At 39.8% G+C, this 17,001-nt stretch overlaps 1 protein-coding gene across 2 annotated transcripts in view; it reads left to right on the forward strand.

Moving 5' to 3' along the window:
- spag6 (sperm associated antigen 6) overlaps positions 1 to 17,001 on the forward strand; it is a 138,069-nt gene that overhangs the window by 53,781 nt on the left and 67,287 nt on the right. For both annotated transcript variants that reach the window (XM_073054647.1, XM_073054648.1), the window contains exons 3-4: positions 10,107 to 10,273; positions 11,489 to 11,672. In XM_073054647.1, the coding sequence (XP_072910748.1) occupies positions 10,107 to 10,273; positions 11,489 to 11,672 (351 nt within the window). The remainder of the gene's footprint in view (positions 1 to 10,106; positions 10,274 to 11,488; positions 11,673 to 17,001) is intronic.

Consider the following 17,001-nt stretch of genomic DNA (forward strand, 5'->3'; position numbering starts at 1 on the left):
CCAGCACTAAGAATAAACTGACAGGCCTGTAATTTCTGGATTTATCCTTGCATCCTTTTATGAATAAGCATGTCATTTTGCAGTTGTCATTTTCATGTACCACCCTATCTACAGATGTTTGCAAATTTATGAGCAATATTTTGCAATTTCTACCCTTAATTAGCAATGTTGGACATGTGCCATCCAGAGAGGAAAGTAATTTATCCATTCTAAGTGCAACTGGCTTTTCTAGTACCCTCCCCCACCCTTTTTTGATCAGATTTTACCCCATCAGTACATCAATTTTATTTTTCTATGCAGAGCTTCAGCTTCCTTAATAAAGGCCAATGTGAAGTACCATTACTCTGTCTTTTTGGTCCTTATTCATTTTCCTATGACACATTTACTGTGTACATAACAATAGAAGAATTTCAACCTTTGTTTTCTTGTATTCTTTCTTTCTTATTATTTCCTTTCCTTTGTCTCCTTTAAAATTTCTATAAGCAGCTTTGTTTCCACTTTGTTTAGCAACCTGACATTTACCATGTGTCTTTTCCCCCTTTATTTTACTCTATTTCATTTGATTATCTGGGGAGCTGTGGTTTCAACTTGCTCTAATTTTCCTCCTCATTGGAATATACCTAAACCATCTCCTTAAAGGCCATTACTTATTGAATTACACTTAAACATTGCAGTATTTTTTAATCAATAGTGTCACCATACCTGCTCTTCATTCTTCTTTCCTTCCTTATCTGTCTTGAACACCTTATATCCAGGAATATTTAGTACCCAATCCTGACACTTTTTCAAGCAAAAGTCCATTATTATCACAACAGCACAATATTATGGGGCAGCCCTCCAACCTTGTTTAAACATTGTTTAATATATTTTGTGTGAGTATGTTATCAGAATTATGTTTATTTTCACTGTCTTATATGATTTAGAAATTTGTTGCTTTCTGGCAGATGGCGGCCAAGATGGCACTGAGTTCTGATGTCCTTCAAGGTCATGGCTCAGAGAGGTAGTATTTTTTTTCGGGTTCGTAGGAATGGTTTTGGTGACAGAGTGAAAGTTGGGAGTCAGGTTAGGGTTTAGGGACAGGGATGTGGAAAAGGTGGAGGTCAGGCTGGAATCTAGGTCGGAGTGCTCTGTAGTCTAAAACTAGTGATCCCTGTGGACGGATATCATGTTGCCAAGTGCTGTGGATAAAGACCAATGAGGATGAAGGTTAGTGAACACCCTCCCCTCCCCCAAGGTCAGCAAGATTCCCCAGACACTGGCTCCATGGATTGGTGATATGTGCAGGCTAGAAACATGAGGCCAGTGACTCCCTAGGTTGACAAGTCGGTGAGTATGGAATTTGAGGCCTGGAGTTCGGTGTCCTGTTGATGGTAAATCCTGGAGGCAATACTGAACATAGAAGCCCAAAGTTTGAAGACCAAAGCTGGTGAATCTGGAGATTGTGGCCCAATGGCCAAAACCCTAGTTCTGCGAGTCCACTGAGGAAGTCAGAGGCCCGATGCCTGCAAATCTGCTGGAGGCTTGGAGACAGACATCCTGCGTACTTAATATTTTGGTGCCAGAGTGTGTGGCAACACTTGAAGGCTGCCCCCATCATATCCTAGATTGTGTAAGTTGTGGGCGCAAACAACACACTTCACTGTATTGAACAGCTTCTTCCCCTCTGCCATCCGATTTCTAAGTGGACATTGAATCCATGGACACTACCTCACTTTTTTACAACAACACACACAAAATGCTGGTGGAACACTGCAGGCCAGGCAGCATCTATAGGGAGAAGCGCTGTCGACGTTTCGGGCCGAGACCCTTCGTCAAGACTAACCAAAAGGAAAGGTAGTAAGAGATTTGAAAGTAGTGGGGGGAGGGGGAAATGCGAAATGATAGGAGAAGACCGGAGGGGGTGGGATGAAGCTCAGAGCTGGAAAGGTGATTGGTGAAAGTGATACAGAGCTGGAGAAGGGAAAGGATCATGGGACGGGAGGCCTCAGGAGAAAAAAAGGAGGGGGGGGGGAAACACCAGAGGGAGATGGAGAACAGGCAAACAACTAAATATGTCAGGGATGGGGTAAGAAGGGGAGGAGGGGCATTAACAGAAGTTAGAGAAGTCAATGTTCATGCCATCAGGTTGGAGGCTACCCAGCCGGTATATAAGGTGTTGTTCCTCCAACCTGAGTTTGGATTCATTTTGACAATAGAGAAGGCCATGGATAGACATATCAGAATGGGAATGGGACGTGGAATTAAAATGTGTGGCCACTGGGAGATCCTGCTTTTTCTGGTGGACCAAGCGTAGGTGTTCAGCGAAACAGTCTCCCAGTCTGCGTCGGGTCTCACCAATATATAAAAGGCCACACCGTGAGCACCGGACGCAGTATACCACACCAGCCGACTCACAGGTGAAGTGTCGCCTCACCTGGAAGGACTGTCTGGGGCCCTGAATGGTGGTGAGGGAGGAAGTGTAAGGGCATGTGTAGCCCAGATAGTGTTCATGGATTCATGGAGCATTCTGAAATCTGATGGTGGAAGGGAAGAAACTATTTCTGAATTATTGTGTGGGTCTTCAGGCTCCTGTATTTCTTCCCCTTTGGTAGTAGAGAGAAAAGGGTATGTCTGGAGGATAAGGGTTCTTAATGATTGGTACTGCCTTCTTAAAGCAGTACCTCTGAAGATATCCTTGTTGGTGGAGTTGGTTGTGCCCTTGATGGAACTGGGTGAATTTACAATCCTTTGCAATCTCTAGTGATCCTATGTTTTGGATCCTCCATACCAGGCTGTGATATAAAGTTCAAAGTAAATTTATTTTCAAAGTGCATACTGTTTATGTCACCATATACTATCCCTGAGATTTATTCTGTTGCAGGCATTCACAATAAATACAAAGAAACTCAATAGAATCAACAAAAAACTGCACACAAAGATGCAAACAACCCATGTGCAAATGACAACAAATTGTGTTTAAAAAAAAAAGAAAAAATATTGAATGGGTAATAAATATGGAGAACACGAATTGTAGAGTACTTGAAATTAAATTAATAGATTGTGGAATCAATTCAATGTTTGAGTGAGTGAAGTTATCCACTCTAGTTCAGGAGCCTGATTGTTGAGTAATAACTGTTTCTGAACCTGGTGGTGTGGGATCTAAGGCTTCTGTACATTCTTCCTCATGGCAGCAGTGAGAAGAGAGCATGGCCTTGATGGTGGGTGTCCTTGATAATGAATGCTACTTTGCTGCAACACTGCTCTTTGTAGGTATGCTCAATGGTGAAGAGGGCTTTGCCTGTGATGGAATGGGCTGTATCCACTTTTGTAGGCTTTTCCTTTCAAGGGCATCAGTACTTCCATACCAGGTGTGATGCAACCAGTCAGTATACTCTTCATGGCAAATCTATAGAAGTTAGTCAAAGTTTTAGATGACATGCCAAACTTTAACAAACTTCTCAAAGTAGAGGTGCTGCTGTGCCTCATTTGTAATGGTACTTGAATTGAATTGACTTTATTACTTACATCCTTCATGTACATGAGTAAAATTTTTTACATTACATCTCTGTCTAAATGTGCAATGTTCAATTTATAGTCACCATCATCATGGCTATCCTTTGAGGTCGAGGATGATGGTCTTGTTCCGTTGATCTATTTATGGGCTCTCAAATGGCTTATGAGTCCAGTCTTGGCTTTGAATGTTCAAACCCACAGAGTGAAGACACCTGTGCGTGTATTTGTTTAACGTGTACTTGATGTTGCACTCCAAGAAGCACAAATCAACCAACTGATTGCATGGCAAGGAAACCATGATAATTGGAGCTGATGGATTTGTTGCAGCCTTCATCCACCTTCACAGCTATTGAGTTTGAAGTAGCTTCGTCCGCCTGTTCCACCGTCGAGGCCTTGGTTGGATTGTTCTTTGACAGGGACCTCACCCTCGACCTTACCACCATGGGTGACCCTACCAAGAGCATAGCTCCAGACGGATTCGTTCTCGGGATCTCAGGACCACACAAGCTTCTCCACCACGACAAGGTGACAATCCATGGAGAAGGCAATTTATAGTAATTTGTAATAAATACAACAGGACAGTCAGTATAATGTAGAAATACAATTGTATCAGCATGAAGTAAGCTGTCTGATGGTCTGTTGGTCCTGGCTTTTATGCTGCGGTACTGTTTCCCAGATGGTAGTAGCTGGTACAGTTTGTGGTTGGGGTGACTCGGGTCCCCATGATACTTTGGGCTCTTTTTACACATCTGTCTTTGTAAATGCCCCGAAAAGTGGGAAGTTTACATCTCCAGATGCGCTGGGCTGTCTGCACTGCCCGGTACAGAGTCCTACAATTGAGGGAAGTACAGCTCCCATACCAGGCAATGATAAAGCCAGTCAGGATGCTCTCAAATGTGCCCTGTAGAAAGTTCTTAGGATTTGGGGACCCATACCAAACTTCTTCAACTGTCTGAGGTGAAGAGGCGCTGTTGTGCTTCTTTACACAGCTGGTACGTACAGACCACGTGAGATCTTTGGTGATGTTATGCCGAGGAACTGTTCACCCTCAATCCCAGATCCATTGGTGTCAATAGGGGTTAGCCTGTCTCCATTCCTCCTGTAGTCCACAACCTGTTCCTTTGTTTTTGCAACATTGAGGGAGAGGTTGTTTTCTTGACACCACTGTGTCAGGGTGATGACTTCTCTGTAGGCTGCCTCATTATTATTTGAGATTAGGCCAATCAGTGTAGAATCATCAGCAAATTTAATTAGCAGATTGGAGCTGTGGATGGCAACACAGTCCTGGGTATGCAAAGAGTAAAGGAGGGGGCTTAGAACACAGCCCTGAGGGGCACCTGTGTTGAGGGTCAGAGGGACAGAGGTGAGGGAGCCCACTCTTGCCACTTGCCATCAATCTGACAGGAAGTCCAGGAACCAGCTACACAAGGCATGGTGAAGGCTGAGGTCTCTGAGCTTCTTGAGCCTGGAGGGAATTATGGTGTTGAATGCTGAACTTTAGTCCAAGAAATTTGCCAAGTAATTTAAAGTAACTGATCTTCTCCACCTCTGATCCTTTATTGAGGACTGGTTCATGCTCCTTTAATCAATAATCAGCTCTTTGTTTTTACTAACATTGAGTTAGAGGTTATTGTTGTGGCATCACTCAGTCAGATTTTCAATTGCCCTCCTATATGCTGATTCATCACCACTTTTGATTCATCAACAACAGTGGTGGTGTTAGCAAACTTAAATATGCATTTCAGCATTTTCTATTTTTAGATCCCTACAGTCTCTCATCATTTAAAAATATTCAGATTTTGTGTATTGTTAACTGAACAAGACCTGGTATTTTTCCACTTAATATTCTATCTGTCATGTTCTTGTCCAATCTCACTCAGTTTTATATCTTCTTCCATCCTCTTAAGTCCTGGTACTTTAATATCAAAACCAAACTTTTGGTATATTTGGCCAAATTGTTTATATAGTTTATGACTAGCCGGTGTCCAAGCATGATGCCTGCGGTACCCATTAGTAAGAGCCGGCTGATCTGGGAACTTCCACTCTTTGATTTCTATCTCATGACCAATTGTCGTTGTGTATTGGTGTATTAACCCATATTCCATGTTGTCTAACCTTGCTGACTAATAAACTGTATGGGATCCTTCCAAACACCACATGCACTGGCTTTCCCTTATTTGTTCTACAAGATCCCTTTGTTAAAAGAACTGCAATCGATTGAAACAAATGTGATTTACTTTTTGTAACTGCACATTGACTCAATCCTTTTCTCTTTTCAGGGTGTTCTTTGATTAAAACCTTTATGTATTCTGTCACTGATATTGAACTAAGAGCTCAATGGTTCCTTGATTTTTTCCTCTCTCTCCTTCCTTTCTTAAATAGTCTATCTTCCAATCCACAGCAATGATTCCAGAAACTAGAGAATTTTGATAGATGATAACCCCACCCCCACTCATCTTTAGAGCATCAACTATTTCTGTTGCTTATGTCTATTATTCTGGAACGTAGATCAAAGTTCAAAGTAAAATTTATTATCAGAGTGCATACATGTCAGCACATACAACCATGAGATTTTTTTCTCCTGCAGGCATACTTAGCAAATGTATAAGACAGTAACTGTAAACAGGATCAATGAATAACAAACTGTGCAATTGCAAATAGAAATGAATAGCAATAAATAAGGAGAATGAATCAACAAGATAAAGAGTCCTTGAAGTGCGACAATCGCTAACTGCTCAGAATTGATGAGCTTTCAAGCCCATCAACTTATTTAGTTTTTTATACTAATTCAGAATCAGGTTTATTATCACTTGCATGCGTCATGGAATTTGTTAACTTAGCAGCAGTTCAATGCAATACATAATATGGAAGAAGAAGAGGAAATAATAAATCAATTACAGTATAGGTATATTGAATAGATTAAAAATCATGCAAAAACAAAAATAATATATATTTTAAAGTGAGGTAGTGTTCATGGGTTCAATGTCCATTTAGGAATCAAATGGCAGAGGGGAAGAAGCTGTTTATGAATCACTGAGTGTGTTCTTATTTCTTTTACTACTTCATTATCATTAAATTCCTGGTTCTGTAATATTCCTGGCAATGTGGTGAAATCTTTCAGAAAGCTGTTTAATTGTTCCATCATTTTCATATTTCCCCAGGATATGTTTGTCCTTGCTAATCTTCTCCTTTTAAAAAGCATTTGTATGCATTTGCAGAAGGTATTTTGTTTTCTGTCTATCTATTCTTGTATTCTATCTTGACTTTTAAAAAAAATTCTTCAAAGTTCAAAGTACATTCATACATTCACCATATACTATCCTGAGATTCATTTTCTTGTTGACATTCACACTAAATAGAAAGAAACATTAGAGAATCAATGGAAACCTGCACACAAGACGGACAATGTGCAGAAGAGAGCAAGCTGTGCAAATACAAAAAAAGAAAACAAAATAATAAATAAGCAATAAGTATTGAGAACATGGGATGAAGAGACTTTGAAAGTGAGACCATAGGTTGTGGGAAAAGTTCAGTGTTGGGTTGAGTGAAGTTATCCCCCCCTCTGGTTCACAAGCCTGATGATTGAGGAATAATAAATGTTCCTGAACCTGGTGGTGAAAGTCATGAGGCTCCTGTACCTCCTTCCTGATGGCAGTAACGAGGAGATACCATGGCCTGGGTGGTGGAGTTCTTTGATGATGGATGCTGCTTTCCTGTGACAAGGTTTCTTGAAGATGTGTTCAATGGTGGGAAGGAGTTTACCCTGATAGACTGGGCTGCATCCATTACTTTTTGTAGGCTTTTCAGGTCAAGTGTATTGTTGTTTTCATACCAGGTCATGATGCAACCTGTCAGTATATGCTCCACTGTACGTATATAGAAGTTTGTCAATGTATTAGATGATGTGCCAAATCCTTGCAAACTTCTAATAAAGTAGAAGTGCTGCTGTGCTTTCTTTGTAATTGCACTTACATGCTGGACCCAGGGCCCATCCTCTGAAATGATAACGCTGAGGAATTTAAAGTTGCTGACCCTTTCCACTTCTGATCCCCTGATGAGGACTGGCTCATGGACCTCCCAGCTCCTTGTTTGCTGACACTGAAAGAGAGGTTGTTGTTGTCCACCACTCATCCAGATTTTCAATCTCTGACATGCTGATTTGTCACCACCTTTGATTCAGCCAATAACAATGGTGTCATCAGCAAACTTAAATATAACATTGGGCCTGTGCCCTTTTAGTTCCAAAATGCTCTCAATCTTTAGGCCTGCTAATCTTCAGACCATTTTATAAGCTCCTTTCATGGATTAAACTGTATATGTATTTTCTCCTGTCAGTCATACTTTTCTTTTTGGTTTTTGTGTTTTAAAGGACTTGTGCTTTACTATTTTAATTGGTTGTTATTTCTTATACACATGTTAAACCTTTCATTGTCTATTCCCAACCAACCACAGCCAGCTCTTTTCATATCCTTATAGTTTCCTTTAAGTCCCTCATTTCAGATTAGATTTAATTTGAATTCTAATTCAAATTCTAATTCAGAATTCTATTTCAGAATTCTACCATGTTATGGTCACCCCTCCCTAAAGATTCCTTTACAATAGGATTATTGGCCAACCCCTCCCAAATCTAAAAAATGTAAAATATTCTTCCAGCTAGTTAGTTCCTCAACATGTCTTTGGGAGGTAAGAATTTTCACAGTCAATAGGACTCTGGGGAAACAGAGGAACCTAGTACATGGTTCACTGAAAATGCCTTTGCAGACACACAGGGTGATGAAGAAAGTTTAGCATGCTGGCCTTCATCAGTTAGAAAATTGAGTATAAACATTGCAATATTTTGCTGTTGTACAAGATACTTCTTCCTTTCTGCCATCTGATTCCTAAATGAACATTGAACCCTTCAACACTTCCTCACATTTTTTAATATACAGTATTTCTGGTTTTTGCATGTTTTCTAATCTATTCAATATATATATATTTTTTTATTACTTTTTCTCTCTTCTAAGTTATGTACAGTGTATTGCATTGAACTACTGCTGCTAAGTTAACAAATTTCATGTCACATGCCAGTGATAATAAACCTGTTTCTGAGATGTTAGTGAGGCCGCATATTGTATTCAGTTTTGATCACCCTGCTATAGAAAAATTGCCATTAAGTTGGAAACAGTCCAGAGGAGATTTACGAGGATGTTGCTGGGACTCAAAGTAATGAGTTGTGGAGAGAGGTTGGGATTTTATTCATTGGGCTGTGGGAGAAGGAGGTGTATACAATTGTGAATGGCATAGATAGTGTGAATGCGCACAGTCTTCTCAGTCTTTTTCTCTTTATAATTTGTTTAATTAAAATCAAGGGCATAGGTTTAAACTGAAAGGAAGAAATTTAATTGGAATCTATACGGCAACTTTTTCCACCCAAGGGATGGTCCATATATAGAATGGGCTATCAGAAGAAGTAGTTTAACAACATTGAAAAGCTACTTGGACAGGTACATGGATAGGAAGTGTTTAGAGGGATATGGGGCAGATGCAGGCAAATAAGACTAGCTTTAATGAGAATATTGGTTGGCATAGACCATTTGGGCTGAATGGCCTGTTTCCCTGCTGTATGATTCTATGTTGATCTAGCAAACAATTTCCAAAACTTTCATGAATTTTCCCTTCACTTCACACCACATATTATTCTTGCACCAAGAATTTCCCTACAAAGATGTACAAATTTTTCTACATAATGTGCAATAAGAACACATAATATGGATCAAATGTAAAATTTAAATTAATATTTTACCTGATGTACCTCTGTCTATTTGTTAATGTTAAAGACTATAGTATTATGATGTAGAATGTTACTTAGTGGGTTTTATTTTGCCATAATCTTTACTTGGACGAACAGAAATTAGACCAACATTTCTGAAAATTGAGCCTTTTTCCCCAGGTAAAGAAATAATTGGGAGCCTTGCAACATATTAACCTTATTATAATACAAAAGAACAGTTTTACTTAGTTACTGAAGTATCATTAGTTTTTGTTCTAGCAGCTCAATAGTTATGAAGGTAGAATAACAAGCTCCCTTTTGCCCTGTTAATTTATATCGACAGTTATTTATATGGTGTAAGATTTGCATGTTATAGGCGAGATTGCCGAAGAGGTTTTGGATAGGAGATGTCTTTTCAGTGAAGATGAAGTCATCAGTATCACTACTTGGCAGGTGTTCCTTCTGCTGTATTTAAACAAAGCAGTTTTATGGCATTAGGTAAGGATCTAATGAATTTTAGAAAGGAATGATTAGTTTGACTAATGTGTACTGTTTTTACTTTTGCAACTAGAAAAGTTTGTGTTGGTGGTCTAAATGTGTAGCAAAAGTTGGCTATCATGGAAGATGGAATTCTTATTTTACTTAAAGTTACTTGAATAACAATAGTGACTTAATTATAACATTTTGATTACGTTTTTCATGATTTCTTCCAGAATCTCCCAACATCTGTTTTGCATTTATCTAGCAAAACTTATTTAATACTAAAAAATGGTTGATGAATTCATGGGATTAATTGGAAATTGCTTTTAAAGGCACAGTATTATAGGATAAACTTAAATATACATTTTTTCCCCTCTTTTAGGTGTGATGTCTCTTTTGAGGCCCCTCTTACTAGATGTAGTTCCAAATATTCAGCAGACAGCAGCATTGGCACTGGGACGTCTAGCCAATTACAATGATGATCTGGCTGAGGCTGTTGTTAAGGGAGACATTCTTCCACAGCTGGTGTATTCACTAGCAGAACAAAATGTAAGATCACATTTCTTTTTCTCTGTGATATAAAATGAGATAATATTGGTTTAGTCATAAAGGTAGAATTCAGCAGTTTTCTACAATTTGGAAAGAAAGCATGTGTTGTGATCAGCTGTATTTCAGCTATGAAATGGTCTTGTATATTTTTCCCCTACTGAAGGGACTCTGTTTAAAAACAGCATAAATTGTCTGTTCCAAGGCTTTGCACATTGGCTTTTAGTTTGTCAGACAGCTGTGAGACAGTGGTTAGCTAGGATCATTGAGGGCACCAGCAGATTAGTGCAGGGTCACAAAAGGCCTATCATAGTTTAGTGACTGAGGGCAAGTGAAGGAAGCTAATTAGCCAGTTCATGTAGAGTTTAGCTGCGCATGCAAGCAATTGGTTTGTCCCTTGGGCAAAACTACCTTCCTGACTTAGGTTGATGATTACAGTGATGACACATTATTTCAAACCTGTTTAGACGAGAAGCTTATTAAATTGCAATTTTCATACATTTCAAACACAGTAATAAATTCACACTTGTTGAACTCAGATATACATTTTTAATTTAAAATTATAGTACATTTTCTCAAATGGGAAAGATTATGTAAATCTATATCTGTCTCCATTGATCACTGAAACAGATGTTGCAGTCTAGTTAATTTCAAGACATTAAGGATTCACTTTTTGGTGCTGCTCATTGTAGTTTCTGATACATTTTGAAAACTTCAATCACTTCACTTGTCATATGCTATATGAATGCTATTCTGCAAGGAAACCATTTTGAGTAGATTTAATGAAAATGATTATCAGAGATCAGCATGCGCAAACCCCTTCTTCAGAACCACCACATTTACCTTGCAGATCTTTGCAGCACCCAACAATCTGCAAACTGTAATATAAGCTTTTGTAATGTATTATTCATTTGTGGTATAGTATGCTATTCCTTTAACCAAGTGAAAGTGATTGTTAGACATGATGTAATTGTATCAACTGTTATGGCAGTGCATATTCATATACCAACTTGGTTGAACTGCCATTTGTGAATTGTTTTAAAGAAAATTGTCAATTGGTAGAAAAAAATTAGATGTTTTATTATATGTACAATATTTAACATGCACTTATGATGCACTGTAGTTATTTGGGTTCTTCCTAACAAAAATGGATTTAAAATTTATAAATTAAGTACTATTTGGGTAAACCAATTACCAACTACTTCTATTTTTATAAAGCGTTTTTACAAGAAAGCTGCAGCTTTTGTGTTGAGGGCCGTGGCCAAGCATTCTCCTCAATTAGCCCAGGCTGTGGTGGATTGTGGGGCAGTGGATGCACTGGTGATCTGTTTGGAAGAGTTTGATCCTGGAGTGAAGGAAGCAGCAGCTTGGGCACTGGGATATGTTGCACGCCACAATACAGGTAAGAAGCACTTGGGCTTGTCTGTACACTGGGTTTTCTTTTTTAAAGCACTTAACTCTTGTGAACAGATATCTTCAGTTTCCATGGCAACGCAATGAAAAGGGGAGCCAGCTAAGCAGCACTTCACAAATGCAAATAAAATGATCTTCTGAAATGTTGCAGGTTAGAGGCAGAGAATGTGTCTCAAATTTTGTCTTGATTTAAACTAAGCCTATTGTTACTTTTGCTTATTAAAAACCTGACAATGCTGCCTTTGTTAATCTGAGAGCAAGAAACATTCTAAAATATGTCATGCATTAAATTCACTGGTAATCTGACTACATATTTGAAGTACATATGCCCTTTATATGCCCATCCAAGCTCAAAGCCTACTAAAATATGATCTCCAGTTGACAGTACAAATTGCACATATTTTCAGTGCTGAATTAACTTGATGTGGGTTTCAGGCTGCCCATGATACTTAAATATTGTGTGGTAAACTATAGGCAGATAAGCTCAGCTCTGACCTCGACTGCTTCCACCTCCAGGCCAAGACCTTTCTCACTACTGCCGGGTTCTGTGACTCTTCTCCTATTACTACTCCCCACCAAACCCCGGGTCTCTCATACTCCCCTCTACCCTTTGTCCTCTCTCCATTCCTCTAAGCCCCCATCTTCTTCCCACCCAACTTGCCCTCAACACCTCAACTCTTCCCTGACTCCCTCCAACTCTCTAATCCCCTCTGACCCTTAGCTCTATTTCCTGCCATGTCTTTACTATCTCCTCAGTCCTTCCTCTCTCTGAGGTGGAATGTTTAATTGTCATTAAGGGCCTTACCTTTGTCCCATGCATCTGCACCTCAGTGACTTCAGCACCAGTCACGATGTCAAACTTGTCCATTGGCTCCAACTCCAACCCTATTTTTTTTGACAAGGATTCTCCACACCCCCACTGACGACCTCTTCTCTCATGTTTAACTCTTCTCCTCTTGGACACCCCACTCTGGATCTTTTCGTCTATAACTATTGACAAGACATCAACCATTTTGATTTCTGCACTCCTCATTCCTGTTCAAACCTCATGCCATCCACTTTCTCCATGTCAATCCCAACCTCATCATCATCAAACCTGTAGAAAGTGTGGGGGATAGCTGTTATAGTCTGGTGAACTGACCTTTGCCTTGGTGAGGCCAGGTGGCAACCTGCAGACACCTTTTATATACCCCTTGAAAAGGACTCCACTCAGAAACAAAAGGCCATTATCTCCTGCACCATAACCAACCTGATTGACTCTGGAGATCTTCCATCCACTGCCACCAACATCATAGTTCCCTTAGCATGCACTGCTCATTTCTACCTCCTACTCAAGATCCACAAACCTGACTGCCCGGTTAAGTCCATTATTTCTGAATCTTTCTGCCTCACTTGTGTCCACATACCCGATTTCATTTTGGACATTTACAGAGACAGGTGCATAAAAAGGGTTCGAGGGATCACTGGGGACCTGAGTCACCCCAACCACAAACAGTTCCTTCTGCTACCATCCAGTACCACAGCATTAAAACCAGGACCAACAAGATTGACTATCCTGTTGTACATACTATTTATTTCATAATTGCTATATATTGTACATTTAGATTGGAGTTGTAACGTAAAGATTTTTACTCATGTATGTGAAGGGTGTAAGAAATTAAGTCAATTCAATTTTATCCTCTTGGTTCAGTTCTCTCCCTGCCACCCTCTTACATCTGTGACACTTCATACGTTTTCAATTTCTACAAGTTCCCTGGCTCTGATAGTCTCATTTTCACAATGAATGTCCAGTCTCTATACACTTCTGTCCCCTATCAGAAAGGCCTTAAAGCTCTCCGATTCTTTCTAGACAACAGACCTTCCCATTTCCCCTCCACCTCCTCTTTCCTCTGTCTGACAGAACTGGTCTATATCTTCAACAATCTGTCAGTCAGCTCCTACTTTCTCCAAACACAAGATGTAGCCATGGGTTCATGCATGGTGCCCAGCTATGCCTGCCTTCTTGTTGGCTATGTGGAACAGTCCATATTCCAAGCCTACAATGGGTATGGTCCCCAACTCTTTCTGTGCTATATCTATGACTGGTTCTTGCATTCATGCTGTGCTTGTCAATTTCATCAACTTTGCCTGCAGCTTCCATCCTGCCCTCAAAATTAGTTGGTCCATCTCGGACACCTCTCTGCCCTTTTCAATCTCACTGTCTCCATCTCTGGAGACAGGTTGTATACTAATAACTTTTATTAACCTACGGACTCTCACAGCTGTCTTGATTATACCTCTTCCCACCCTGTCACTTGTAAAAATGCTATTCCACTGTTTCTATTCCCAGGATGAGGCTTTCCATTCCAGAACATTTGAGATGCTCTCCTTCAAAGAAAAGGGTACCATTCTGTACCATTGATGCTGCCTTCACACACGTTGCCTCCATTTTCTGCACATCTGCTTTCACCCCACCTCCCCAGCATCATAACAGGAACAGAGTTCCCCTTGTCCTTGCCTACCTAAGCATCTGCATCCAGCACAGCATTCTCTGAAACTTCTGCCATTTTCAACGGGATCCTACCACTTAAAATACCTTATCCCTCCCCCATCTCGCTCCTGGCACTTATCCTTGCAAGCAGGACATGTGCTATACCTATCCAACACCTTCTCAGCACCTTTCAGGCCCCAAACAGTACTTTCAGGTGAGGTCACATTTCATCTACAAATCTGTTGGGGTCATCTACTGCATTTAGTGCTCCGTGGTGGCCTCCTCTATATTGGTGAGATTTGACAAAGATTGGAGACAACTTTGTTGAACACCTTTGCTCTGTCCACCACAAAGACAGCTTCAGCTTTTTCACCCATTTTAGTTCTACTTACCATTCCAATTCTGATGTGTTCGTTTTTGGCCACCTCTACTGCCACAATGAGGCCACTCTCAGGTTGGAGGAGCAACAGATTATATTCCTTCTGGATGGCCTCCAACATGAAGAACATGAACAGAGATTTCTCTAGCTTCTGCTAATTTCTCCCCTTTCCCCTTTCTTTCTTTTTCCATTCTCCATTCTGGCTCCCCTCTTGCCTCTTCTCACCTGCCATCACCTCTGTCTGGTGCCCCTGCTCCTTCCCCTTCTTCCATGGTCCATTCTCCTCTTCCAATTATTACCTCTCAGCTTCTCAGTTCATTCCACCTCACTTGGTTTCATCTGTCACTTTGCCAGCTTGTACTCTTTCCTCCCCATCTCCCCAACTTCTTATTCTGGCTTCTACCACTTCCTTTTCGGCCCTGATGAAGGGTCTCTGCTCAAAATGTTGATTGTTTTTTCCTCTCTTTGGATACTTCCTGACCAGCTGAGTTACTCCAGCATTTTGTGTGTGTTGCTCTGGATTTACAGCATCTGCAGTGTCTCTTGTGTTTAAGATAGAACCATTATGTTGCCAGGTGTTATTTAGCTTTCTATTCTAAGTTTTACCTAACCAAATTCTGTGCTCTGCAAAAAATATGCTGTTTCTTTTTAACATATGCTTGCTTTTATGTATAGATCTATTTTAAAATCAAGGCTCCACAGTGCCAAAAATTTGAACTAGGCAGCTTTACCTGATTCACTTGTGTTGGCTAAAGAGTAGGGGAGAACTTTTGGAAATGGTTGTGAGGTAAGTATGTGTGCAACTTTCAAGGCTGATTTACTATGGCCATGTGGTCTACTCCTGTCAACACGCACACAAAATGCTGGAGGAACTTAGCAGGCCAGATAGCATCTATGGAAAAGAGTAGAGTTAATGTTTCAGGCTGAGAAACTTTATCAGGACCTCTTGTGTTGCTTGGATTTTCAGCATTAGCAAATTTTCTTTTGTTTGTTATCTAATGTTTCTGTTTCTTATGTTCATGCTTGCATATGTATGAACATAAGTATTTGGAGCAGGGCAATGCCACAGTGCCTGCCCTAGCATTGGAGCCATAGTCACACAGATGTGCTACTGAAACTGTCCACCACGTCCACTTTTATACCCATCTACACTAATCCCATTTGCCAGTATTAGGACCATATCCTTCTAAGTCTTGCCTATTTAATTGTCTCTAAATGCCTCTCAAATTCAGTAATTTTAACTGATTCTACCACCTCCTTTGGCAGCACATTCCAGATGTCAATGATGCTCTGTGAAAAAAAAACTAAAAGGGAATATGAGGGATAAACTTATTCCTCTCATCTTAAACCTATGCCCTCTTGTTTTTTCATACCTGTAACATGGAAAAACATTGATATTTTTCTTAATTATGCTTCTCATAATCTTACCTGTTTACCCTTCAGCCTCCATTTGATCTGTTCTCTTCATGAAGCTAAAGTCTTCCAGTCCAAGCAACATTATAGTAAATCTCCTCTGCACTCTCTCCAGCAGTCATATCTTTCCGAGAGTGTGATAACCAGAAATGCACACAGTACTCCAAATGTGGCCAAACCAGTGTTTTGTAAATTTGTGTCCCATAATGTATTTGCTATGCCTCAATGTACATGTGCAAGCACTACAATCTTCACCACCCTATTGATCAGTATTGGTACTTTCAGGGAAATATAGGCATGGACATTCCTTGGTGCCAAACATATATGTAACAAACGTATATTTGTTATGCATGTCCTTCTATTTATCTTTACAAAATACATCACCTTGTACTTACTGGGTTTAAATTCTATCTGCCAATGCTCCACTTAACTTTTCATCTGATCTCTACCCTGCCATAGACTTGGAAAACTGTTTTATCAATAGCAACATCAAGTTTCATGCCTCCTAATTTCAAATCTAGGTTATACCTGCATGCTAGCCTTATGTAAGATTCATCAGATTTTTCTGCATCTTGGAACTCTGCAACCACTTTTGTTTCAGATAATATGTATTATTTCTAATTTTTATTTTAAACTTTGCATTCCTATCTGCATCCCATAAATTTCCCAACACTCACTCCTCTCCACCCTGATCAAGAATCTACCTGCTTGTGCTTAAATATATTTAGAGAGAATCTGTTTCCAATGCCTTTTGTGGAGAAAGTTCCCAAGACTTATGACCCTTAGACAGAAAAAGATTTTACTGAATCTTAAATAAGTTCTTCCACAGGAAGAAATATCCTCTATATCTACCTTGTCAAGATTCTACAGAATCTTCTGTATTTCATTTGTCTCCTCTTATTCTTCACTCCAATAGACACATGGCTAGCTCAATCAATCTCTTCCCATAAGGCAAACTGCTTTTTCCAGGTTTGAGGCAAATAGACCATCTCTAAGTTACTAACATATTAATTTCCTTCCTTAAGTTAGGATACCAATTGTATATACATTACTCCA

The sequence above is a fragment of the Hemitrygon akajei genome, chromosome 8 (genome assembly GCF_048418815.1).
Source record: "Hemitrygon akajei chromosome 8, sHemAka1.3, whole genome shotgun sequence".
NCBI classification, from domain to species: domain Eukaryota; kingdom Metazoa; phylum Chordata; class Chondrichthyes; order Myliobatiformes; family Dasyatidae; genus Hemitrygon; species Hemitrygon akajei.